At 38.5% G+C, this 27,466-nt stretch overlaps 3 protein-coding genes across 4 annotated transcripts in view; 2 read left to right on the top strand and 1 right to left on the bottom strand.

Annotated features, from left to right (window-relative positions):
- ift140 (intraflagellar transport 140 homolog (Chlamydomonas)) overlaps positions 1-15,885 on the top strand; it is a 30,384-nt gene extending 14,499 nt beyond the window's left edge. For both annotated transcript variants that reach the window (XM_084398228.1, XM_084398227.1), the window contains 11 exons: positions 10,601-10,778; positions 11,169-11,359; positions 12,045-12,140; positions 12,241-12,373; positions 12,446-12,718; positions 12,831-13,013; positions 13,137-13,343; positions 13,937-14,149; positions 14,236-14,402; positions 14,488-14,629; positions 15,293-15,885. In XM_084398228.1, the coding sequence (XP_084254354.1) occupies positions 10,601-10,778; positions 11,169-11,359; positions 12,045-12,140; positions 12,241-12,373; positions 12,446-12,718; positions 12,831-13,013; positions 13,137-13,343; positions 13,937-14,149; positions 14,236-14,402; positions 14,488-14,629; positions 15,293-15,481 (1,972 nt within the window). In that variant the 3' untranslated portion in view covers positions 15,482-15,885. The remainder of the gene's footprint in view (positions 1-10,600; positions 10,779-11,168; positions 11,360-12,044; positions 12,141-12,240; positions 12,374-12,445; positions 12,719-12,830; positions 13,014-13,136; positions 13,344-13,936; positions 14,150-14,235; positions 14,403-14,487; positions 14,630-15,292) is intronic.
- tmem204 (transmembrane protein 204) lies at positions 127-8,725 on the bottom strand. The gene is made up of 3 exons (XM_084399051.1): positions 8,290-8,725; positions 6,987-7,142; positions 127-1,344 (listed from the first exon to the last, which is right to left on the bottom strand). Exons 1-3 carry the CDS (start codon positions 8,534-8,536, stop codon positions 1,100-1,102), a joined length of 648 nt encoding a protein of 215 aa, XP_084255177.1. The 5' UTR covers positions 8,537-8,725; the 3' UTR covers positions 127-1,099.
- Positions 15,886-18,128: 2,243 nt separating the features above from the next.
- On the top strand, positions 18,129-27,124 carry ccdc78 (coiled-coil domain containing 78). Its single transcript, XM_084399460.1, has 14 exons — positions 18,129-18,321; positions 18,927-19,058; positions 19,137-19,223; positions 20,084-20,410; positions 21,132-21,173; positions 22,071-22,153; positions 23,749-23,827; positions 23,902-24,027; positions 24,609-24,796; positions 25,103-25,277; positions 25,344-25,372; positions 25,450-25,519; positions 26,191-26,291; positions 26,373-27,124. Exons 1-14 carry the CDS (start codon positions 18,250-18,252, stop codon positions 26,497-26,499), a joined length of 1,638 nt encoding a protein of 545 aa, XP_084255586.1. The 5' UTR covers positions 18,129-18,249; the 3' UTR covers positions 26,500-27,124.
- Positions 27,125-27,466: the final 342 nt, after the last annotated feature.

Here is a 27,466-nt window from a genome sequence, read left to right as displayed (position 1 = left end):
TTAAATCAAATTTAATCCAAATTTCTACCTGAAAAGTTGGAAAAACAAATTTAATTTAAATAGTCCTAAAATAGACTTTATTTTCTTTATGAAATATATATATATAATTATTTTTTTTATTTTTTTGGGGGGGGGGAGCAAATTGTGATCTGGCCATGGACATAAAATATGTGTGAAATTCACCAATTTAAATGCATTCTGCAGATTTTTCCTCTTAAATTAGCACTGAAAATGTGTATAGAAGTGCAGATTCCATGCCGGTCTGAAAATGACTATATCCAAATGACCTGGGAACAATATTCAATGCCTAGACTTCCTTTGAAATCTGATGCTCCATGTTTCATAGACCTATAATAGATACATGTGCTTTTACTTTCTCATAAGTGCACTTGTGAACATAAACGTGTCAAGATCCAGCTTGATCTTTATCTGTCAGTTATATTCTTTACAATCCACAGTCCTGCTTCTGTGTTTAAAGGAATTTCCATTCCAAGTCTTCCATTCAGTCTGAAGCAATGTCACTTTTTTCAGTCACATGATCAATACCCTTGTCCTTAAAGGGACAGTTCACCCTAAAATGAAAATGTGCTGTTAATTCGCTCGCCCTCAGGCCATCCAAGATGTTGGTGTATCTTTTTTTCTTCAGTAGACCTTTAAAGAGGTTTTTTAGCTGAAACCGAAGTCCTCGGTGATTCATATAATGCAAGTCTGAGAGTCAAAAAACAAATACCGATCGTTTCGCTTCGTAAGACCTCAATGTATCGTCAGGAGCCACAGGTATTAATTTTGTTTTGCCTGTATGTGTTTTTTTGTTTTGTTTTTTACTCAAAGTGACGGGAGCCATTGACTTGCATTATATGAATCACCAAGGACTTCGGTTTCAGCTAAAAATCCTCGACTGTTCTACTGAAGAAAAAAAACCGGGATGGCCTGAGGGCGAGTAAATTAACAGCACATTTTCATTTTTGCGTAAACTGTCCCTTTAAGCAGAAGATGAATTTCACATAAAACGATTGAAATCCTCTCCATGGGCGTTTGTGTCCATCCCATCTAAATATCCATCATGCCTTTTGTCTCAGGTGAGATGTGTCTTTGTGTGTCAGCACGGTGACTCTACGTAGTCATTGTCTAGGCGTGGCCTGAAGGGTGTGGTCAAAGATCGACTGATGACAATGACAGGCGGTGACAGACAGTCGTCACGGCGATGCAGAATATTCCAGATTAGCATGGCGGCTGCTAGCGTGGCAAACAAGCATGCAGCGATGTTTATGTAGCAAGAGTAGGACAGGTAAGTGTAGGGGCCGATCCTGTAGAATGTCACGAGGCCGATCACCAGCACAAAACCTGCAGAGACAGAGAGACAGGACTTAGTTTCAGAAGAAAGCCAAAGCATCATTTTGTAACTTGTAAGTTGTAATTTTTAGGACGCATGCATTTAGAAAATAAAGTGAATTTTCATTTCTTAGCACATTATTTGATAGATTTAGCTCTTCTTTAATGTGTAATGCAAAATAACTTTTAAAATACAAAATCTATATATTTTTAAATATCATTACAATATCAGTCGATTTGTGCCAAATATCACCATTAAATTGCAATAGGTTATATAGAATAAAACAAATCAAATTATACCTAAATTAGGCTTTTATTGAAATTAAGGGTGTTGAATATCATACTCCCCCATTTAAAATGATCTTTTTGACATCATATTTAAGGGAGCGATCAAAGAAAAAAATTCTGAGCATATTTCATTAATGGCCTTTTCCTTGATTTTAAGGTTTTTGAAATAATTAATTTGCCTGAACTTTTTTAACGTTTAAAAATTTGGGAAATTTGCACTTTTATACATTTTTATAAATTAATATTCTTCAGATTTATTTTTCTTAATGCATGCTACTGGTCTTGTTGTGAACAATTCTTCCGTGCAGTATATATATATATATATAAAAATGTGGCCTTCATAGTATTTAATCAACATGTCATAGCTTGTATTTCTTGTGATATGCTCTCTTGACGTATACCATGTTGTGAGAGCACATATTTTTGAGCTGCACATTTTTCTTTTACACACTCCTGAAGCTGTTTCTCAAAAGTGCATTACTGTACACACCATTTGTATTTGGGTTTTTTTACTAACTGAATCATTTTCTTTGGTATTAGACGGCCATGTCACGTAGCTGACCACAGAGCCTGAACCTTGAAACATTCCTTTAATTCATCACAACCACAATAATAGTTCAGTCTTCTTCCCTTTTGACTGATTTGAGTTGGTTTTGACTAATAGGAGTAGTACGTCTCCCACTTCCTGTAAAGACTCCGAGTACATGTGTTATTAATAACTGTGGCCTGAAAACACAACAGTAGATTCCCAGAAATACAGAACGCAGAGGATGTGAGATGAATTGAATCATCTCAGCAACGGAATGGAAAAAGTTACAGGATTCAGATCATGTTACGCGCGTTTTATTTAGGCAGAAACAAGAGCGAGCGAGTCATTTGTTCATTCTGTTTTTATTCTGAATGCAGCTTTTTTTGGCCCGATGTCATCCCCTTTCCTTCCTTTTCTCCTCTATCCTTCCTTCCCTTCATTTCATTCAGTTTCATCTGACGATTCTTACCCACACACGCTCGTACAATTGAACTAGAACATGATGTACAATAACAGGCTCGATTAAGTTTATATCAGGAACAGATGTTTTTCTCTTTGCTTTACATATTTCTTTCTCTTTCTCTCTCACTTTCTTTCTCATGGACTGTTTATTCTTGATCAGTTTTGTTGAGACAGACAGCAAAAATTGGTCTTTGTTTTTGATATATCAAAAGAAAAACCCTTTCAGATCTGTTTAGTTGTTTGTAGACTGTAGTCCTGATCAGACCTGATCCAGATCACATCCATATATCCACCCTAGTCCAATTTTAGAAGTGTGTTTCCATCAGATTATATTTCAAGTTTTTTTGTCATTTTGGCACATGACATGACCCCTAACATCACGCATAGAGTGCAGTCATATATACAGCTGTCTGAATTCACTCTTTTACGCTCATGTGTATTTAAAGTTGAATTGGAGAACAGGTGTGTGGTTTCAGTTGCAAAATGTAAATGGAGACTCTGACACACACTTATGTTGTCTAATTCACATAATGAGTTCAGTACTCTGGTGAGATGTCATGATGGACTAGACATGATGAAATTTCTCTTTTATAACTATAATGTAGATACACCGAACATTGTCTGAACAAATGGATTTAATTCTGTCCTGTAGATTACACTGCTTATAAATCAGATTTTTTAAAAACTTTTTTCATGAAGTAATATTACATTTAGTCAGTCATTAGTTGCATCCAAAATGACACACTATACACAATGTGCTTATGCACTATGTACTCAACCGAGTAGTGTATGAATTTTATAAGGTTATTTTGTCATTCCCCCTCCGCTACATAATTAAAGCTCTGCCAGTCGAGTGCATGAAGTGTCCAACATTCCACACTTAGTTTTTTCAGTGAATTAAGTGCATCATGTGGGTTTTAAAAGTGTGCTTTTTCTATTTGGGAATTTTCAGTGTGAACTCACTACTCACAAAACGGCATAGAATAATGCATAAATTACGCTAATTGGGACGCACTTGACTTCCTGTCAGCCATTATGGATGGAAGCATCTATGTTGTAGGTGGTTGCTAGGACTTTGCTAGGGTGTTCTATCCACATATAATATGGCCAAACCCAAACGTTGGGTTAAAAACTTTAATTAAAAAATGTAACCCAACGGCTGGGTTTGTCCATATTTGACCCAAAGTTGGGTTGAAACAACCCAGCAGTTTTTAGAGTGCAGGTGATTTTGCTAGAATATTCTCTGTTGTTGCTGATTGTACTGATTCTTCATGAAGTAATATGACATTTAGTCAGTCATTGACGTCCTGACAGCCATCGGGTTGAAAACATCATGTCAAGGATTCAGACAAACATCAATCAGATGTTCTTTATCATTTTTCTTGCATAAGGATGACACAATTCTGTTGTTGTCCCAGGTAATCACTAGCTTCCCGGTAACGGTCGTACGCATGGAAGAGTGACCCGACATATGATGTAGGACGTAGGAGTAAATTTAGGTGAGAGTAGACGCTCTTATATCGAAATCCTCCGACAATTCTCTTTAAAAATTCACATTTTAGATTTCTAATTTGTGACCAGTGTTTTGTTTTGCTCTGTCCTCTACGTTTCCTCTACGCTTCATCATGCGTCGGGTCAGAGGTCACTCTTCCACCGGAACTAGACTCGTGTACGGCCGTTACCTGAAGCCAGTGATTATAGTTTATAAAGTTATAAATATGGATATTTTTTTCACCAAAACACATGGCTTCGCTTCAGAAGGCCTTTATTAACCCACTGGAGTCAATACTTTTATGATGCATGGATGAGCTTTTTTGGGCTTCAAAATCTGTGGTACCATTCACTCCCATTATAAAGCTTGGAAGAGCCAGGATATTTTTTTATACAACTCAGATTGTGTTTGTCTGAAAGAAGAAACTCATATACACCTAGGATGGCTTCAGGGTGAGTCGATAATGGGATAATGTTCATTTTTGGGTGAACAAACCCTTTAACACAAAGTACTCAATAATGAGTTTGAAATTAAGGACACAAGAAACTAGCCTTGAACAATCATCACTGTGCCCTTGAGCAACTGTCCTGGGGAAAGTCCCTGTTCAATGACACCGCTGTGTGAATGTGTCTAGTCAGCGCACTTAAACTATGCAAACTGCCTTTGCATGAGCTGTATATTACAGTAGCAAAGTCTGGGTTACGTATGGATGTTTATAAAGACTTGATGGTTTGCCTGCATCTGATTGGGTTTCCCCCGTTTACTTCAGGGAAGCAGTTTGTGCTTGTTTATAATTGATATGGCAGTACGAGGACATAATTGTTTTCATTTTGTCAGACATAGTCGGTTCCTTGAGATTGTGTAAACAGACACAGTATTGCAGGGACAGTTAATCAGGACACTTGTTTCCTCCACCCATAACACACACACACACACACACTAACACACATTTTGAGAGATTCTAGAACTGTCCTAATGAAACATGTTCCTCCGTGGCGTCACACACATCCACTTTTCTTTCTTCTGTATCGGTCTGAGCTTCTTAAAATATCACCAATTCCCGTTCAAGTCCATGTCTAATAACTCTGACACTCGGCCACCCCACTCCTTACTGTCACACACCCCCTCCCCGTCTTTCCTCTGCGGCTCTGGGTTTGCATAACAGGTAGTTACAGACACTTCCTCGTCCTGAGCAGGGATATCCTGGCGCCTGACTGTCGTTCTCTGGAACTGTGCGGCAGCCGCTGGTGCTCTGGACCCTGTTTAGCTAAATATAACTATTGTCACACTTAAAACAACGCACATGCATTGCACACTATTTGCTGTACTGATATACTACAATAGTATAGCAGACCACCATCGTAGCACCACATCACAAAAGCCAGACCATGGAGTCACAGACATCTTTGATGAAACTTGAAAATATCCTTTTCTAATAACACAGGAAATGTACAGGGTGGCTATAAAAAATGACCCGAGGTTAAGAAAACAGTGGCTGTGATCAAAGAATTCTTATTAACTACATTTTTACATGTATAAATAAAACGTGAGTCGTGCTTGCCTGTGCAAAAGTTGGTGCCACTCCATGCTGGGGTGTTTTGGGTGGTTGCTGAGGTGTTGCTAGGTGACTGCTAGGGTGCTCTAGGGCAGCATGTTTAATTAAAATAAAACTGAAATCACAACATGGCTTAGTGCGAATAATTAAATCGCCACGGCTATGATTTAATTAAACAAATATTTATATTATATATTATGTAGTATTACTAATAAAAATTCTTGTAATTATAATATGAAATTTCAATTTGATTTTTTCACCCCAAATCTTGTAGCCTTATGTTCTGGGTGGTTGCTACGGTGTTTCTAGGGTGTTCTAGGGTGGTGGTTAGGGTTAGGTAACCACCTAGGGTGGTCTGGGTGGTTAGTAAGACGTTGCTAGAGTGTTCTAGGTTGTTGCTAGGGTGTTGTTATGGGCAGTTGCTAGGTTGTTGGTAGGGTGTTATGGGCAGTTGCTTCTGTATTCTAAGTGGTTGCACCTGCTAGGGTGTTCAGGGTGGTTGTTATGGAGTTGTTAGGGTGTTGCTAGAATGTTCTGGGTGTTTTGTAATGTTCTTTTATTTATTTATAAGATACACCACGTTGGGTGATTTAGGTGTGTACTAGGGCGTTGTCAGGTGGATGCTAGGGTTTTCTGGGAGGTTGCTAGGGTGTTGCTGGGCTGTTCTATGTGGTTGCAAGGGTGTTTTGGGTGGTTGCTAGTATGTAACTAGGGTGTTCTGAGCGGTTGCTTGGGTGTTGCTAGAATGTTCTGGGTGTTTTGTGATGTTCTTTTATTTGCAGATCATTACTTACAACACTCACAACTAACACATTCACTAGTAGCCCATCAACAAGCGTGGCTTTACATTAAGAATGCCAGTCAGCGTTTAAACATCCATGCAGATGAAGGATGCACAAACCATTCAAAGTGATAAAACGAGATAACATCACAGCCAGCACACTTTCATGGGACATCAGCAGCAAGTTTTAAAGAGACGGGCCTGCGTTCGTCCCAAATGGGAGTTCATTTAATTTGTCAGCGGGCCTCTGGCCAGGACTCTGTTGTTTCCTGTTGAATTGTGTGTAGCCGCTGCGCTCAGACTGCTGTGCTTTGTTGATGTTTTTTCTGTTATAGATCCTCAAAGCTCCATCTTTCCTTTCCCAAAATGCAAAACAACAAACATAGGACAATAGAGACCGTATCTCTAAGGACAGACGGCTTAGATATTGAAGAATTAATGTGTTATTTGAGGGTGGGCGTGTTGTATTTCTGTCAGGCTTATTGAAGCTCCTCAAAGAGGCTGTTAGTGTTTGTTACTGACTGTACAAACAGGCTTGAACACTCACTGGCTAACTGGAACAGGGCTGCGATGGCCTCCTCCCACCACTGAGAATCCTGGGTAATGTGGCTTATCTCCAATAACCCAAACAGGAAGATTAGCTGACCCACGGTCAGAGCCACCGTAGCCATCAGGTTACATGCCCGCATCATGTCAAACTGAACTGTAAACAGAAAAGAAAAAATATTATTGCTCAATTTTTAAGTGATTCACACCCAACATATTCACTCAGAAATTTCACAAGTAATTACTAAGAGAAATGGCAAGTAACACGTTAAATTAAGCATGAAATCTAAAGACTGAAATGGTATTTTCTTGTAAAACGTGCTCCTGTAATCTTTTATTTATAACTACAAAAAAAACATGTTTTACATTGTGTATGAGCAGATGTGTGGGTGTGTGTGTGTGTGTGTGTGTGTGTGTGGGTAGAACATCTGAATCATTGTAAGGAAGATCCAGCTGCAGATGTGCATAAGACAAAGTTGCCAATGTGGGTGTCACTTCCTGAAAGACACAATCCTTCACTGTGTCCATCCGTTTCCTATTTCTAAATCAGGATAGATGGACAGACGTGCCAGGCTGCATGCTACAGGCCAGGTTCTTCCAGTGATAGTTGCCATTGTTTAATACTAGCCAGACATCTAAATAAAAGAGCTCTAGACATGTCCTTCATTTGAGGAGGACTCTTAAGCTCATATTTTACATAGGTTTTATATGAAGTTTTTTATGAATGCAAGCAGTTCATACACGCAATCATATACACAAAATGTATGTAAACACTTTTTGGCAAATTTTGTGGCTCTTGAAAGCGTTACCCCTTCACAAAATTATATAACATTTAAAACATTTTGTGGAGTGGTAACGCTTTCAATAATTACTTACTGTAAGTTATTTTAAAGTAACATTCTATGAAACATTATATTAGCAAAGTTGATGTTCACTTAAATTTGAAATATATTTATGAAACATGTACACTAATGACATTTTATATAATTTTGAATGTATTCACAAATGATCTACTAAAAATGATGTACTTGTTAGTCACATTTTAAGTGTTCTTTCCATAAGACATTAATTTTGTATCATGCTTGGCACTGAAATTATATAGATAAAATATATTGATTTATGTTTAGTAACATTTCTAATTGAATGTACATGATATGTTGAAAATTATAATATTAATATAATATTTCTTAATAAAAGTGTTAACCTTTTCTGTTAAATTTAGTAACAAAGGGCATTAAAAAGTGCGTAAATCTGTTGATTTGCTGCAGAAGTCTATTCCCTCTCGCTGTATCACGGAGACTCACGTTTGACAGTGCTGCGTGACTCCTGGTACCCCGCGAACTCCGATCCCCAGCTGAGTTTCTGGCAGGGTGTGAGCTCGTGAGTGTGTGTGTCCTCGTGCGCACATGCTCTCCAGAGCCCAACGCTTCTCCTGCGTCCGTCCTCCAGCACCTGTAACACCCAGTTTGAGCTGAACGTCGCCATGTTATTGAGCACCAGAGAAAGCAGGGCCACCGCCGCCGCCACCACCACCAGCCTGCGAACGGCCATACGCCTCTCAAATACCTGAAACGTCCACGGGTACACGTGCACGCTAAACGCAGAGCGGCATGAACGCTGTAAGAGGTTAGCTAGAGGACATCGCCACTCATTCTTGTGTCCTGAGGAGTCTCTAGCCCTCTTCCTCAGAGTCCGGGACCGATGCTGCTCGTAGGGCTGTACGCTGGACCTCCAAGGCCATCACATAAAACAAGCACGCTTTCTTAAAATCCTCGTCCTTTCTCCGTCTGCGGCTCTAAGGTCTGTTCCTCCCCCTTTCTCCTGCAGATGTGCGCTGGGTCGTTTTTTTCTCCACGTCTCCCTGCTGGGAACGCTGAGGAATGTCTACGTGATGCGGTCTCTGTGCTTTTTGTTCTTTCTCACACTCTTTCTTCGCTCGTTTATCTCAGATTACTCATCCCAACCAGTTTCCCATGTTCACGTGCGAGCGTGTGCACTTCATCCCTGAAAAGCTCAGAAGAACTGGGAGGGTAGGGAGTACTTGGGAATACATCTCTCTCTCTCTCTCTCTCTTTCTCTCTGTGGCAAACGAGTTACTCCAGCTACAGGATGTGTTTCCTGGAAGGAAAACAGACAGAACAGAATGCAACGCCGTCCCCTTTCTCTCTTTGACTCAGTGAGCTGGTTATTAATGGAGCGAGAGATGTAATATCATGTATTTAGTGAAATTTACCTGTAGCACTAAGTATTAAAGTTCAGCTTGTCCATCGTCCTGCAGCGTTTGCACTCAAGACATGAATGATTTCTCAAATAGTGTGTTGTTGAGGAGAGCTCTTCTGTTATAGTGATCAAATGAACCATTTTCACCTGCTGGACCATAAAACAACATATATATATATATATATATATATATATATATATATATATATATAGTCCGTATGTAGTCCGGCTATGAGTAACCCATTTCTAGCCAAAATAACCTTGAATTTGGTTACATGTTGTTTTTGCCAAAATAACTTAAGAGATGTATGATATTCCATCATGTAAGCAAAGTAAACAGTGATTACAAGGTGTTTGGTTTCATTTCCTCACTCATTTCATTTCTTTGTAATCTAATTGATGACTAGTCTATTATTGGGCTATGGTTTAGACGTCTATTAAATTTTCACTGAAAGCCCGAATTTTCCCTTGTTTTAGCCTAGACGTCTGGGCTGTGTTTGGACGGCTATTAGACGTCTTTTAAACGTAAAATTGCTTGCTGGGAAGTGAAGAAATCCTACAGATGTACATTGAAGAAGCCACATACCCAGAACAATGTAAAATTGTACTTAATTTCTACTTTGTTATCCAATAAAAGGGAGAATCGTAAATCATCCTGGTTGGATTTGCTTCTCTCTCTACTTTTCTGTTGTTTCTTGCTCAGTTCTGGGCCTCCAAAGATTCAGGGAATTTCCTGTTGCTTGACTCCACTTAATAAACAGCCCACATCTGTATCTACTAAAGCCGAACGGAGCGAAAAAGACCAGAGAACAGGGGAATTTTGGATAAATAAAGACCAGATGGGACTGGATGAAAAAAGGAGCAAGGGCACGAAGGGCCAAGCGAGTGGGAGAGAGGGAATGTGGGAGAGAGAGTGTTGGGTGTTGATGGGGTCATTCCTTGCATAGCTGAAACGGTTCGCTCATGAGGTGGAACGAAAGGAGAAAGAGCAGAAACACTCAAAGTGCAGCTGCTGAGTGCTGAAGAGACAAAAGACTGCGCGAATATACTCTTTAACACATCCTCGCACCATTTTAAGACAGATCTGATGCTTCTTGTTATGTTTCAGTGCATGCATACACACTTTAAAACAGTGCAGATCTTAAAGTGTTGAGAAAAAAGACATCTAAATATTATATATAATGTTTTTTTGGTTTGTTTGTTTTTAATTCCTATAGCTCAAACAGTAGAGAATGTCAATAGCAATGAATCTATGACCATAGGTTAGATTTCCAGGGAATGCATGAAATAAAATATACAGTATACCTTCAATGCAGTGTCGCTTTGGATAAAAGCATCTGCCAAGTGCAGACATGTTAATGTAAAATGTGTGCATGTACATGATTGAATCTCCAGTGAGGCGGTGTGGGAGAACATGGCGCGGATGTGTGTGAAGAGTCGTCGTCTGGACGTGGCGCGTGTGTGTCTGGGGAACATGGGGAACGCACGGGCTGCTCGTGCTCTCAGGGACGCTGAAAAAGAGCCGGAGTTGGAGGCACAGGTGGCCGTACTGGCGACACAGCTGGGCATGCTGGTAAGACACACAAAAATTGACAAAGCTTACCTAATAAATGTTCCCGTTATCATTTGCACATTCAGTAGTATGCATTATTATTAAAGAAAGGAAAGTTTGTTATCGTAATCTTGTATCTAATATCTAATAACTTTCTCCACCTCTGGAGCAACTGTTCTGCTGTTTCATGTAGTGTATGTTTCACTCTGAGGTATGTCACATTATGGAAGCTGAATACATCGCAAATGACGTTTCATGTTGTGTTTAAATCACACAAGAACAAACACAACGTTATCTAAATAAACCTTGCGCCCTTGGAGCCTCTCTGTCTCGTTCAGTACAATAACAAGAACTAAACATTTGGATTTAAACATTTGGGTTTATCGCAGCATCTCTCTCTTTTTTTCGCAGGAGGATGCCGAGCATTTGTATAAGTCATGCGGGAGGTTTGATTTACTGAATAAGTTTCATCAGGCGGCGGGTCAGTGGCAGCAGGCGGTGGAGACGGCAGAAACACACGACCGCATTCATCTCCGAACCACATACTACAGCTACGCCAAACACCTGGAGGCCATGGGGGACAAGAACCTAGCGCTGGTGTAGTGAGTGTCACGTTCACACACAATCACTGCTGACATGCACACTGAGGTCACAAAGGGATTTGGTTTTTGTGCAAAATTTATATTTTGTAACTTCTTTATTAAATCAGAATGCCATGGGACACCATACACTACCATTCAGAAGTTCAAAACACTACCATTAAAAAAATAAGAAGTCTATTATGCTCACCAGAAATACAGCAAAAACAGTAATGAAATAATTTACAAATTCAATTCACATTTATTTGGATAGTGCTTTTCACAATACATATCATTTCAAAGCAGCTTTGTCTACATTACAATTGAGAGTGATTTGTTATCAGAGGTGACTAATTAATGTACATTTTTCAGAAATGTACAGTTCTAAGATAATACAAATACAGTTAGATAACATTATGTATTCATTTTAGGCAGAAACAATGAGCTCATTAAAGTATATATTACAAGTTGCGAACATAATTATTAAAATACATGGAAAATTTGGCAGTGGTACATGTTGATTTAAAGCAACTGTTTTCTATGTAAAAATATAGTAAAATGTTATATATTCCTGTGATCAAAGTCATCATTACTCCAGTCTTCAGTGTCACATGATCCTTCAGAAATCATTCTAATATGATGATTTGCTTCTCAGATAGATTTAAAAAATGGTCTGTGGTCTGTTACTTTTTTTTTTCCCACTCAATAGTTTTGAGAAGTCAGACACACATCGGTTTGAAGTTCCGAGAATGCTGATGGAGGACAATGTTTCGTTGGAGATCTACATCAATAAAATGAAAGACAAGTGAGTTATTATGCAGAGATGATTCATGATTATGGCCGTTGCAGTCTGGCATGGCTTTCATATTCCCACTGTCCGTTGTCTGGTGTGTGTGATTGGACAGGGATCTGTATAAGTGGTGGGGTCATTATCTGGAGAGCCAATCAGACATGGAGGCTGCGCTGCATTACTACGCCTTCGCTCAGGACTACCTGTCTCAAGTGCGCGTGCACTGTTATCTAGGAAACATTCAGAAGGTACGTTTAATGAATTTGATTGAGGTTTCCCCGATGTATTGAATGCTTCATGCTGATCTGTATATTTCTCAGGCGAGTGAGATAGCCAATGAGACGGGGAACAGAGCGGCATCTTATCATGTTGCACGGCAGTACGAGGGACAGGATGAAATCAGCCAGTCGGTGCACTTCTACACGCGAGCACAAGCATATAACAACGCCATCCGACTGTGTAAAGAGAATAACTTGGACGAGCAACTCATGAATCTGGCGCTGCTTAGCAATCCAGAAGACATGATGGACACGGCCATGTATTATGAAGAGAAAGGAACGCACATGGACAGAGCTGTTATGCTTTATCATAAGGTACTTTCTCACTATGATGTGTCATTTTTACATTCAGATACGTGTTGTGTCAAACTTTACCACTAGGTGGTGCTGATCACTTATGTAACACATGTTCATTCCACCGTTCCAGGCAGGTCACGTCTCTAAGGCTTTAGAGCTGGCTTTTGCCACAGAGCAGTTTGGAGCTCTGCAGCTGATCGCAGAGGACCTGAATGAGACCAGCGACCCTGCCTTACTATCACGCTGCTCAGATTTCTTCATAAAACATGCTCAGTACCAGAAAGCTGTGGAATTGCTGGTGGCTGCCAAAAAGGTGAACACGGACCACGAACTGTCATACATCCAGTCATATTCATAACATCTATGCATGCACACAGAACCCTTTTTAATTGTAGGAGTGTTTTCTAACTGTATGCATATGAATTTGTGCGTGTAGTACCATGAGGCGCTCCAGTTGTGTTTGGACCAGAGTCTGAACATCACAGAAGATCTGGCTGAAAGTCTGACGGTGTCGAAAGACTCGACCCATCTGTCTGAGGCCGAGCGAAAGGAGCTGCTGGAGAAAATCGCAGACTGCTGCATGCGCCAGGGCAACTACCACCTAGCGACTAAGAAATACACACAAGCTGGAAACAAGATCAAGGTTTGGCTTCTGCTCAAATCAGCAGCTGATTTAATCATCAAAGATTGGAGTAGATCACATATCTGTCATTTTGCGTAATCTTATTACATGGCTTTCTGGAATACATGATTCTGATTGGTCAATCATGGCATTCTGCGGTCAAATATTTTTATATAATGATGCTAAATAATAGAATTGACCTTTTCCCAATCAATTTCCTACACTGAGCTAGTTTCATGTTACTCATATCATTTCACTTTCTTCCTAATCACTTCTTCAATTCAAATCATTTCAGCTCAAATTAACACTATAAAACCTACTACTGTATCATATCTGATACATGCAATTCTAAGGCCTATATATTATCCAAATGATCAAAACCTTGTTGCACACAATCTATGTACTACTTTTGAAGAATGTTTATTATCTCTCAATCATCTTTATATTGCTTTGCAATATGTGTGCAAATTGATGCATTTTCACCAGCTGTTTATTTCTTGTTTATATCTATATCCATTTATATCTTCTATCATCCTGAAATAGGTCTTCACCAGCCTCTTCTAAAAGTAAAGATATCCAGCTTTTCTCTTCTTATCTGTTCTTGTCTTTGACAGGCGATGCGAGCGCTGTTGAAATCCGGCGACACAGAGAAAATAGTGTTTTTCGCAGGCGTTTCCAGACAGAAGGAAATTTACATAATGGCAGCCAACTACCTGCAGTCTCTGGACTGGAGGAACGACCCGGAGATCATGAAGAACATCATCAGCTTCTACACAAAAGGACGTGCCCTCGACCTGCTCGCTGGCTTTTATGAGGCCTGTGCTGAGGTACTGAGAGCCACGTGTGTGTGTCCAGCAGCACTGTCAGTGATTCTTAAACACAGTGATGACTTTACTGCGGTGTTTGTTTACAGGTGGAAATCGATGATTATCAGAATTATGAGAAGGCGTATGGAGCTCTGACGGAGGCATGCAAGTGTCTGACTAAAGCAAAGGGTCGCAGTGGAGACGAGGCTGACAGCAGGACCCTCATACTGACGCACAAACTCGGACTCATCAAGAGATTCATTCAGGCACGCAGGTACCGGTGAAATACTAGCATTTAGTTTGTGCATTCTTTCAACACCCGTGCATGCATTTGCTTATGTATTTCTGTGTGTGTCAAGGATGCATGAAGAGGATCCAGTAGAAGCGGTGCGTGTGTGCGAGTCTCTGCTGGAAGAGAAGGATCTGGACCCTGCAGTGCGTGTTGGAGATGTGTATGGGTTCCTGGTGGAATACTACTGCCATCATGGCAACTTCCAGCAGGTATCTAAACACTGAGGTTCATGACATGTTGTGTTTTATGGGGATTTCACACTGTTTTCTGCAGTCCGAATCCGAGTACGATTGTTCCCGGCGCCCTATTGGTCTGGTTGATTCTATCGAAACTTGGTGCATTTGCATTCATCTTGCATCATTACAAACACATACTTCATGTGTGTCACATAAAAGTGGCTTTTTGCTGCTTGCAAATGGTCTCTTTGAGGAGTCGGCTCATAGTGACCCATTCATTAGCTCACTCTCGCTCACATCTAAGGTAAATCATCACCACTGTCATCCCCTACATGTTTCATCGAATTAATGACATCAGCTCAAAAGCATGCACATTTTACCTTACTTCCTAAAGAAGTGCCGATCCAAGTTTGAGTTGCTTATATATTCATGCAAATCACAAAATATTTTCTGTGAGTGTGTGAGATTCATTAGCCTCTATAGGTAAATAACTAGAAGAATAACAAGTGCAGTCAATGGTAAAACTACTTGCACTACAAACCAGTATTTATGTTTTCACCAGTCTCCACTATCAAGACTAAAATAATAAGAAGCGCATTACACCGGAAGCCATGCACATTGTACTACTTTTATAGTTCATTTTCTGTGAACTATTTCTTTAATATTCATTTCCAATTTTTCTATGTGCATTATTAGGCATGGAGTAAAGTAGAGGAATTGAGATCAACACGTCCCAACATAAATGTGAGCTTATATGTGAGTCAAACCAGTCTGGAGGCTCTACAAAACGCTGCTGGAATCCGCCTGGTCTACGGAAATACAAACGCTGCCCATGCTGCCGATGATGATGAAGAGGTGGAGGAAGATGAGAACATCAATCACTGAGAGAACGACTTGCTTAGAAGGGTGGTCATCAAGATACCTGCAGATAATCACACACATTTCTCAATGCATACAAAAATGCACACGACTAGCCTGCAGAAGTCTTGGTTTGTTGCCCCATTTTTAAAAAACGTGCCATATTTCTATGGGACGTCTTTGAAAGTTGATGTGTGATTTCGTTAAAGCTGCTTTGCAGGCTGCCTTAAGTAGAGTAGCTTGTGTGTGAATGCCCAGGATGCACTTATGTATGTGATGTGTGTGTGGCCTTTTCAACAACAATCCAGCGGGACCACTATATTTAAGTCATTTTGTACAATTTACAAATTATTTAATGACCAGACTTGTTCTGCTATCTTTGTATCTTATATCTTGTATACATTTTAATAAATTTTCTACACATTTACTTAATCATGTTGCTTTTTTGAGTGAATTACAATACATCTCTCAAAGTCAAATGTACAAGTAGTTTATCAATTTTGTGTAAGATATAGAACATGTTGCATCAGTTGAAGTAGATCACGATAGATCTTGTTCCTCGTAGACGACGGTTTTCGTATCGTATCCCATTTTTCCAAATCCTATCCTGATCAGTTCTTCACATTTTTTCGAATCATTGCGTGCAGGTTTGATTCTTTTTAGTCCTTTCTAAAAATAAATAATCAAAAGTGATTCAGTTATTCCTTTAAATTCTTTTTTTGCGAATAAGTTTTATTAATAATGGGCTTTATTGTAACTTCAGTTCAGTTTGTTGCAGAACCTATTTTTGAAAATTCGTGTTCGATTTTGAATTTCTAGTTTTAATAAATGTGTTAAAATTAAACTATCTAACCTTAAAACTGGACAAAGATATTTACACTACTGGGATTCCGTTAACCAAATTTGATTTCAATTAATCTGTTCAGTTAATAGATTCAAAGAGTCAATATACCCAAAATTGTTAGCACAATTAATTCGCTTTCATGCATTAACAAGGCAAATATATCAAGAATCAAGATTTTTCAAGTAGTGTCAGTTTATCACGATTCAGTGGAATGACAGGCCTGCAGTCAAACTAAACAATAAATGCTCTGGATTTACAACCCGTTTACACTGTAACACCGTGTCCTAACTACACGCGACGCGACGCCGCGACACGCGATAAAAGGTATCTTTTCCATGTTAATCAGAGTTTTTGTCCTAACCAGGCGCGACGGCGACACGCGACGTTTCTAATTTAGAAACGGTTTCTATTTTTCTGCGACGTCGCGCTGGAACAACAAACACAATGTGCGGCAATGATAATCTCAGGTACTGTTTATGTGCTTTATTTAATGTTAAAAGCGTGAAATGTGACTTTGAATATCATTTAGTGCTCCAGCTTTGTAGCTGTAAAAGCAACAATGGACGTATTTCACCTCAGATCTTGAAATTAAACAAATGGAAACATGGACGTTAAAACTGTGAACAAACAAGTGTATTATTTGACAAAGATTGTTTTAGTAACTCCGTAGCCTATGCATTTTTAAATGGTGTAACATTTGTGAATTAGATTATGTAGCTACTTATCCATTTTCTTGCGAGTGCCGTCAAGTTTACTCTCTAGTGTTGTGCACTTGCCGCGAGACTCCGCCCACACACTGTTCTGATTGGCTGTGATTTTTGATTGACGTTGTGGCGTCTCACAGTCGCGTCGCGTCTAGTGTGGACAGACACACTGCCTGTCGCTGGAATTTGATCGCGTCGCGTGTAGTTAGGACACGGTGTAAAGGACAAAGAGATTTTGAGCTTTCTCAAGAGTCATTGATTCATATTACATTTACCAAACAGAATGAACAATTCAGTAAAATTGATTTGATTTGACCCCGTCTGATTTGACTACATTCTGCTTCTCCAAGCATTTACTTCATATTACATGTACTTTTGGTATATTTTAAATGTTTATGGAATGGTTGTGAATATTGATAGAAATAAACGTGTCTATTTTAAAAGTCCCCCTGTAGTCAATCATTTTATCACTTAAAACTCATCTTTGATCACCAAAAATTTTTCAAGGAAAAAAAACATTCTGCATGCTTTAAAATAGCTAGAGAGCTAGTAGAGTTACAATCTACACCCTTGCCTCATTTAGTATACATGGTTCTATGAATATGCAAATGAGCCCCGCCTCCACTCACTAACAGCAGCTGTGATTGGTTACAAGGTAGTTTGTGACGTCAGAAACACCAGCAATTTCAAACTGTTTTTGAGAGACTGTTTTTGGTTCACTGCAGTTTTAAGGGGGGGAAGCAATGGTGTTGTCTTATGATTTTGCACATGGTTTGTCTTTAAGCATATTAAAAACACCACATAGACATACAGGTGAAACTCGAAAAATTTGAATATCTGATGATTATGGCTTACAGTTTATGAAAACCCCAAATTCAAAATCTCAGAAAATTAGAATATTACATGAAAAAAAAAAAAAAAAGGATTTTAAATACAGAAATGTCGGCCCTCTGAAAAGTATAATCATGCATATTGTATACTAAATATATTAGTTTCACCTTTTAATTTGAATTACTGAAATACACGAACTTTTGCACGATATTTTTCGAGTTTCACCTAAACAACATTAAAATCTTTATTTTTACCACAGAGGGACTATAACAGAAGTTAAATGAGCAACTCTGATGAGAATCATGGAGCTCCCTTACACAGTTCGCTGTGTCTCTGTGAGAGTGAAGTTCATTATAAACGCCCATGGAGACTCGTGTGTTTATAGAAACCAGACACACCTCTGACAGCTGCAGAACATGGACTCGACAAGTAAACCGAGCTCAATTAACGAACTTCAGGAGCAAATTCGCTCTCTGACTGACGAAAATGTAAGTTATTTTCTTGTCATATGAAGGAAGTAATTCGGTTTTAATATTATAATGCGCTTTAAACGCAGTGTATTTAATCAGGGGTCAGTCAGTGAGAAAGATAATACCATTCAAAAGTGTTTCTTTAATCTTAATACTTTTGGCCAAATTGGTCAAAAGTGACAGTAAAGACATTTTTAATGTTACAAAAGATTTCTATTTCAAATAAATGCTGTTAGTTCTTTCAATATTGACAACAATAAGAAATGTTTCTTGAGCAGCAAAATAAAGATCATGTGACTGAAGACTGGCTCAATGATGCTAAACATTCAGCTTGGCGTCACAGGAATAAATTACATTTGAAAATATATTCAAATAGGAAATGGTTTTAATGTAAATAATATTTCACAATATTACTGTTTTTACTGCCTTTTTGATCAATTAAGTGCAGCCTTGATGCATAAGAGACTTTTTTTTCAAAAACATTAAAAAAAGCTTTTGAAAAAGGTCTTACTGACCCCAAATTGTAATGGTATGGTCTGTAATGGTTGACACCTCCTGCACTAAACCATATCATGTTGAATGTTGATTATAGTGTTAACTGCATTGTTTTATATACTGTACAGGGACAGCTGCGGGAACGAAATGAAGTGCTGTTTAGTAAGCTTGACTCGGCCCAGAACAAACTGGGACAGCAGGCTGCGTCAAAGAGCGACCTGTCCGTCAAACTGGTCCAGTGTGAGGAAGACAAACTGAAGGTAAGAACTGAAACAAGCCTGGAAATATGGGATCTGCACTCAGGATTTTCCTGATATTATGATGTGTATGTGTTTCAGATCTCAAAAGACCTTGTTGATGTGCAGATTGAGGCCAATAAAATGAGAGAGCGGTATGAAGCAGAGATCTTTGAACTGAAAAACATGGTAAGTGCAGTACACACTCATGATCAATGGGCAGATAAAGTAGTCAAATCACCTTTATTTATACAGCGCTTTATACAATACAGATATTTTTAAAGCAGCTTCACAGTAATAAACAGGGAAATAACAGAATCAGTGCTGCAAACTTCATCAAATATGAGACTAATTCAGCTGTAAAGCAACTCTAAAAAGACAATAGTGTCATTATTCAGCTCAAGTCGGTTCAATATTTATTCAGATCAATAATAACTCAATATTTGTTTTATGTGAATTTTGGGTTATTGCATAAAAAAGCTGGATGAAAATGCAAAGATGCACATGAATTCTAAAAATGGCCATAAAAAACATTTGAGGCAGATAATTTTTTATCCGATAAGAGGATATGCACATAAACTATGATGGAAACACATTTACTGAATAAATCCCTCGATGTGCAACAAAAAACTCACGTGACCTTGCCTCAACAGAGGATGTGATTGGACCAGTGGACCAATCGCATCGCACATCATCTCAAATGTTGGTTTGATCATTCTGAAATGCCTGTAATGAAATAAAAAGTTTCCGAACTCAAGATTACATGACAGCGTTTAGTGTGTTTCGTCTTTTTGTGATGTAAGAAAAAGATTTCCCTGATTTTAGCAACTTCCATTTTTATTACAGATATTTTGTGCCAATTTCCCAGGAAGTGACGATTTTGTTCTTTTGAACACATGGAAAAATTCCAATTTTCCACATAAATTAAATGTGCAACTTTGGATGCTAAAAACATTTCCTGCCAATGTTGCAAAATTTGTCAATTATGAAACAAATTCAATCCAGCTATAAAGCAGCTCTACATTTATATGTCATGCTCTCTTTCCCAGGTTTTATCTCAGGAGGGAACGGCCTCTTCTCTTCAGACGGAGTGTGATCGGCTCAGAAGGGAAGTGTCCGCAGCATCGGCCCGTTCTGAAGTCGTTGAGCGGAACGAGCGTGACCTGGCCGAAGAGTACGCAGTGCTAAAGAGCAACTTCCTGTCGTTGAGGAGTGCTTATGACAGAGAACGCACACACTCCGAAGAGCTCAGCGCTGAGCTGCTCGCCCTCGCGCACACACACGACACACTCCTGCAGGAGAGAGAGCGGACGCACAGACACACGCTGGAGGTGGAGAGGGTTCGAGCGCTCATCAGCAGGGCGTCACTGAACAGAGTCAGCGTGAGACACACACACATGCTCAGCTTTATCAAATACTTCCGCTAGCAAAGTTTGTTTCTTTACAGGACACTGAATACAATTGAGTTTAAAAGGCCACACAAATATAGAAGCTCACGCTGTGGTTTAAAAGGTTAGTTCATCCCAAAATTGAAAATTCTGCCTTTATCATCTTGGAAAACACAAATGAACATCTTTTTGATGAAATCTGAGAGCTTTCTGTCCCTCCATTGACAGTCTACGCAACTGACACTTTCAGTAAAGATTCATATTTTATGTAAATTTATGTTTCTTGTGTAAACAAGGCACTCACGTTCTTCATAAAATTGAGGTAAAGTCATTACTTTTATGATGTCTTCACTACCTTTCTGGGGCTTGAAAGTGGTAGTTGCGTAGCTGTCAATGGAGGGACAGAAAGCTCTGAAGATTTCATCAAAAAGATCTTCATTTGTGTTTTCCAAGATGAACGAAGGTCTTACGGGTTTGAAACGACACGAGGGAGAGTAAATAATGACAGAATTTTCATTTTTGGATAAACTATCCCTTTAATACTTACAGTACATTTAGAGTTGATCTGAACACACACCGAACAGTAATAATAGTGATGCATTGCTTTATCAGATCACACTAATCACTGAAAGAGGAACAACAATATTTCCTAATGAACTTAAAGAAGTTATATATTTAAATACTCTGTTTTTGATGTCTGTTTTAACAGCCAGAGGAGTTCGAACAGAGCAAGAGCCCACTGGAAAAAAACGTAAGAAAATCGAGTCAATTTTATGGTAACACTTTATTTTACAGTGTCCTTGTTACACATGTTACATGTAGTTACTATAGTAATAACTATACATTATGCATGATTACATGCAACTAACCCTAAACCAAATCCTAACCCTAATGTAGTTAATTAATATTACTTAGTACTTTAATGCATAATTACACTGTTAAATAAAGTGTAACCAATTTTATTTGCATAGCACTTTTCACAATACACACAGTTGAAAAGCAGCTTTACAGAAAATCATGATGTTAATGTCTTTAGCTTAATACCTTCATGCCTTATAGTTGCATTTTGCAGATTAGATCTGTGCAATAAGATACTTTACTTTTTGCAATGACACAATGAGATTAGCTATAAAGCATATATCCCTTAACACAAGTATAATTTATGAATGCAAATTAAGTTGGATGTACTATATATCCAACTTTAAATATATTGCTGGGTGACTACACAGTTCATATTTTGTGAAAATATATATGATCACACATCTGAGATTTACTACATAGTATATATTGCTTTATGTTAGTGTAGTGTATGTATGCTGTAAAGTTGTATGTAATATATATCCATATATCCAAATATAGCTGGGCATTATAGTTTACATTTTGTGACATATTTTTAATATAATATTTCTTCTTGTTGTAATATGCCTATAGATTAGATTAGTTTATTGTCATTCCGGCCATATATAGTGGAGCATAACGTCATTTCACTAGGTTTGCAGATAAAATACATCACAGTGTAAAATACAATAATAATCATACTAATGATGGAATCAAAGTGGAAGAATACCTGAGGTATTAAAGTGCAGGTAACGATTATTGTTATAGTGTTTTACTGATACAGTATAGTATGTGATGTTTTTCAATGCAGGGAGCATGGAATAACCTGAGGGATGAGCTAGAAAACCTGAGGAAAAGCTACGAGGGGCACCAACGACAACTAGAGGAGAAAGTGTGAGACACACGATGACGTCTGCTGACGTTTGGCCTACAAGCCCCATCTTGGGTTACAAACACTTAATACACATGAAAGCAGGGCCCAGAATGTTCTGTGATCACTGAAACCGCATTTGGATGTAGTCAGAAATACATGTGACCCAATAGACGTGTACAAAAACAAAGGAGCGACTGTGCTAAGGTAACTGTTGTAAAAGATAACCTCCTTCTGTCGAAAACATTTGGTAAAGCACAAATACATATTCATGCAAAAGATTACAGACCTTATTCACAGCCGTGCCATCTTTTGAACGGGAATGAAAGCGAGGCTGTGAGGGAAAGACTTTCATCTCTTCAGTTGGTTGTACTGTTATTTAATGTTTTTGGATTGTTCTGCTGATGAAAAACTGCAAAAAAAATCTTTCCGAGAAATGTCATTAGACAAAACGACTCAACATGAGCTGTGGAAAAAAACATGTTTTTGCTGTTCAAACCGCAGGACGCAGGTCAGTGAAAGGAGTAAAAGTGCAAGGTGCTTTTAAAAGTTGAACTTCTTTTAACTTGAGTGCCGCATTTTTACTATGCTGTGTCATGCGCCAGATGCTGCAAAAGATGCAAGACAAAATCACATCAGTTACAGACGACCGTCTAGCGCGTATTTACAGTGAAAAACAATGGAAAAGTAGCGCAGTGGAATGGAAAAATGCGTTCTGTGTGAACAATAAGTGCAATAAGTGATGTAATAAGTGTAGCATGCATGTGTTGTAAACGTTAAAAATCGTTTTCATTCATTGAAATCAAGCTGAAATAAACAAAATATAAATACTAGATGAGAAACTTAAACTTAGAAATGTTGCCTTTGCAGCTTATTGAAATAAAATTGTACTACTATAAAACTGAGTCACATGATCCTTCAGAAATCATTATAATATGATTTGCTGCTCAAAAAACATTTCTTATTATTATCAATGTTGAAAACAGTTGTGTAAAAAAAAGTAAAATAAATTGTGATTCTTTGATAGAAAGTTAAAAAAAATCTACATTTTCTGAAATATACATTTTTGTAACATTAAACACTACCGTTCAATGTCAGTAAGAATTTATTTTTCTGAAAGAAATTAATATTTTTATTCAGCATGGATGCATTAAATTGATCAAAAGGATCATTTATTTTACAAAAGCTTTCTATTTCAGATAAATGCTGTTCTTTTGAGCTGTCATATCATAGATAATTCAGTTTTTATCAGTACTAGAATATCATATATATAATACTAAAATAATACTTGATTGTAGTCGCAAAATCCTAGACCCTCTTTTCGAAATCTGATCTGAAATGATCACAGGAGACGTATTTTAATAGCATCTCTCTCACCTGACCACCTGCCGACCGGACTGGCCGAGACGGGTGTTGTGTAAACACTCAGACGAGGGCACAATGGTGTCTGCTTAAAGTTTGACCTAGTGAAACCAAACTCTGCGCACCTGCTACATCAGGAGTGATGTGGTGGAGCTTTCATCTTTATGAGTGGAAAATCTTTGATACATGTGGTCACTGGTTTACTCACGTGGGCGGTGAAGGTCAGCTGATGAGTGTGTGTGTTTGTCTTTCACAGTGTGGCCATGGGCAGAGAACAACAGGAGAATAAGAGAGCCATTCAAAACACCCGACACGAGCTATCCCAGCAGTCTGCGGTGAGTACATTATCAGTCACAGAGGATGATGTATGTGTGTTTCTGATTACTGATTTGTTCCCGTCTACATGCAGACACTGATCATATCTCAACATCAGCTGAAGGAGGCCGAGACTGAGGTCTCTGATCTACAAAATCATCTGAAGGAACTCAACAGAGAGTACAGGGCCCGACTTACACACTATATTCAGGATGTTACAGTATGTGTACAAACAGGCAGACTTTTGGTTAAATGAATGGTGCATTCGTGTCAGAAAAACACACTTTAAAGTGGCTTTTTGAGTTATTTCATGCTCACCAAGGCTGAATTTATGATCAGAAGTGCAATAAAAACAGTAATATTCTGAAATATTATTATAATTTCTTTTTAGTTTTCTATTTTAATATATAGTAAAGTGTAATTTATTCCTGTGATCTGAATTTTCAGCATCATTACTCCAGTCTTCAGTGTCACATGATCCTTCACAAATCATTCTAATATGATGATTTGCTGACATTTCTTAATATTATTATCAATGGTGAAAACAGTTGTGCTGCTTAATATTTTTGTGGACGCCATAATGCATTTTTTTCATGATTCTTTGATGAATAGAAAGTTTCTACAAAGAAATAGAAAATCTTTGTAACATTATAAATGTCTTTACTGTCACTTGATCAATTCAGTGCATCCTTGCAGAATAAAAGTGTTAATTTCCATTTTTTAATCTTCCTTGCAGCAGACATTGGAGTGGTAAGTGTATTACAAGAGTGTTTTGATGTGGTGTGGTTTCTGGGCCTGTAGGAGTGTGTAACTGCAGCCGGTGGGGGGGATTCGGGACAGAAGTTGAAGGGGATTGTTGAGTCCATGCTGGAGGAGGTGAAAACATCCTATCGCTCCAGAGAGGAACAGCTCACCAAAGCCGCCAGAACATACCGCAAACGCATTCAGGGTCTGAGCAATGCCCTTCAACAGCTACTCATCGCTTACAGGTGCATGAACATCCACTGAATCACACTTGTGTTTTTTTGTGCAGGTTTTGCACATTTTTTTAGACATTTCAGCCCTGTGTTAAACGCAAAAATGTTTTTAATACTTAGTTAACGATAACAACCCTGAGTTGAACCCTAACCCTAAAATCATAGGGTTCATCAAATGATATTGGATTAAGTTTGATCAGGTTTTGCAAATTATCTTGCGACATTTTCAGACATTTCAGCCCCTGTGTAAAAAGCAAAGCCTGCTCCCACACACACTAGATCTGATTGGGTCTGATAAGTAGTGTCTCTGTGTCCCAGACTGCAACGTGAGCAGATCCTGGCACTCCCTGAACATGCTTTAGAGGCCGGACCCCCTGAGGTCCACTTCTGTCCCGCGGGGCCCGAACCGAGAGGAGACACTGAGAGAGAGATACTCAGACTGAGAGAGGACAAAGCCCGCCTGGAGAGCCAACTGAAACTGGCTCGAGAACAGGTGTGTGTGTGTGTGTGTTATTTAATGGATTAGTTCTGTGACTTGATTATGTGCTTGGTATTTCAGATGGCTGTGTTGTCAGAGTCTTCTCAGAGGTGAGTATCAGTTAAAAATACTGAAGCAATACTGTTTACTGGCTTATTTTATGTGTTGCTCTTGAACATTTGTGCAGGGCTGGACTAACCCAAGAAGCCTGGAATGATGTTAAAAAGCAGCTCAGAGAAATAACCAACTCCACACAGGTAATTAATACAACTGAAACTGGAACTAGTTCGTCCTGGAACAACATTTCTGTCAAACATTCAGATTCCAAACCCTGACCATTAACTACCCATAAACTCTGATGGATATGATTGGTTCATTTGGACCGTGTTCAAGCCCCAACCCCAGCCTTCAGTCTAAGCTGAACCAGTGCTATTTTAGTATTATTATTAATATTTAGAATTAGCTTTGATTTTTATATTTTCAGTTTTCATTTTAATATATATCATCTCTAAATATTACTAATTTAGAGTACCACCCCCCACGACCACCACTTAGTAATTTTAGTGCTTCAACTTAAACCTATTTCAAGTTTTACATGTTTTAGTTCAGTTATTTCAATTAACAAAAACGTATATAATAGTTTTAGTTACCGATAATAACCCTGAGCTGAACCCTAACCCTAAAATCGTATATAAAACAGCGACATTGATCCAGATCATGTCCTATTTGGTGACATAATGGTAATCAAAGTACCTGTCAAACCAAATGTGACAGTATAACCCAATTAACCATATCCAATAGCAGCAGTCTTATGATCAAACATTAAATATAGCAGTATATAATCTAAGCAAACACAAGTAGCCCCACATATAATTATTACAACAGCTTCATTATCATCACCCTGGTAATCACAGTAAATTTCCTGCAGGAATCTCAAGAGAAGGAGCGTGTCCTTCTGATCACCAGAGCGACGGTTGCTGAGGAGCAGGTGTCTGAGCTCAAGGAGTATGTGGACAATCACCTGGGCAGGTATTTCAACACACACCCGTGAGAATACGGAAATGACTTTATAGGTGGTGTGTGGTCTTCAGGTGTGGCGTCTTTGTGCAGGTATAAACTGGAGATTACGCGTCTGCGCAGGCTTCTGGGATCACAGGAGGGAAGATCTAATAGTGCACGAGTCCATAAGCCCCGCCCACTCCACAAATCTTTCAAAAACAGAAGTTATGAAATATAGTGCCGCAATCATTAAGCCCCGCCCACTCCACAAATCACTCAAAAACAGCACTTTAAAAATATGTTTTTTCATTGGCCCCGCCCATTCCATAAGTCAATCCACAACATGTATGAGATAGTACATTACATAAGCTCCACCCACTCTGTAAATCAATCAACAACAGCAGTTATGAAATAATCAGCTGACATTGCGTTAATGCCGTTTTTTTTGCACCTGGCAAAATTATTCAAATTTCAGCTCAGAATAAGAAAGTATAATGGTGTAATATGATTTCTTAAGCAATCGTAAGCAGTGTTAGCCAATCAATGAGTACTTGTGTTTACATGCACAATCTTACCCCAATTTAAATTTTATCAGAGAAAAGTTATAAATGGTTTTAGTAACATGTAGATCTTTTGCCTGTGACTTCAATTTTGTTTTGCATGTAAACACCTTTATCACATCTGTTTAAGTTTAATGGCTATCTTGTGTTGTCGGTTCATTGATTTGCATGTAAACCCTAAAAACGGGAATTTTTGATCATTATCAGCATTTTGTTGTATGTGTAAACACTCATTAATGCCGTCATTTGCATTTAAAGTGCATTTTTTCTCACGTTTAATGCTTAGCTCACAGTGTTTTATTTCAAGAGATTTGTTTATTTGGATTTCCACTTAATTGCTGATTCAGATTAAATAGTTGATATTTAACTATTGCTATTTTGTTATTGATTGTGTGCGTTTATAGTTAAATTATCAAAATGAAACACAGTAATATGTCTTGCACTGCTGTGTTTTACTCCGTTAGAAGCGCATGCGTATGTGTGTGTGCGACTGAATTTGCTCTTCCTTCCTGAGAAACTATGCGTGGAATGTTTGTAAAGCTTATGTCAATTTTACGGGCCGCGAGAATGAAAGGCTGCTGACAATTAATTGTCTGACGGGTTAAGATAATTTAATTACAGAGCATGTAGTTCACACACACATGC

The sequence above is a fragment of the Rutilus rutilus genome (genome assembly GCF_951802725.1).
Source record: "Rutilus rutilus genome assembly, chromosome: 24".
Lineage (NCBI taxonomy): Eukaryota > Metazoa > Chordata > Actinopteri > Cypriniformes > Leuciscidae > Rutilus > Rutilus rutilus.
The sequence above is the reverse complement of the archived record's forward strand: the minus strand, read 5'-3'. Positions and strand labels throughout refer to the sequence as shown.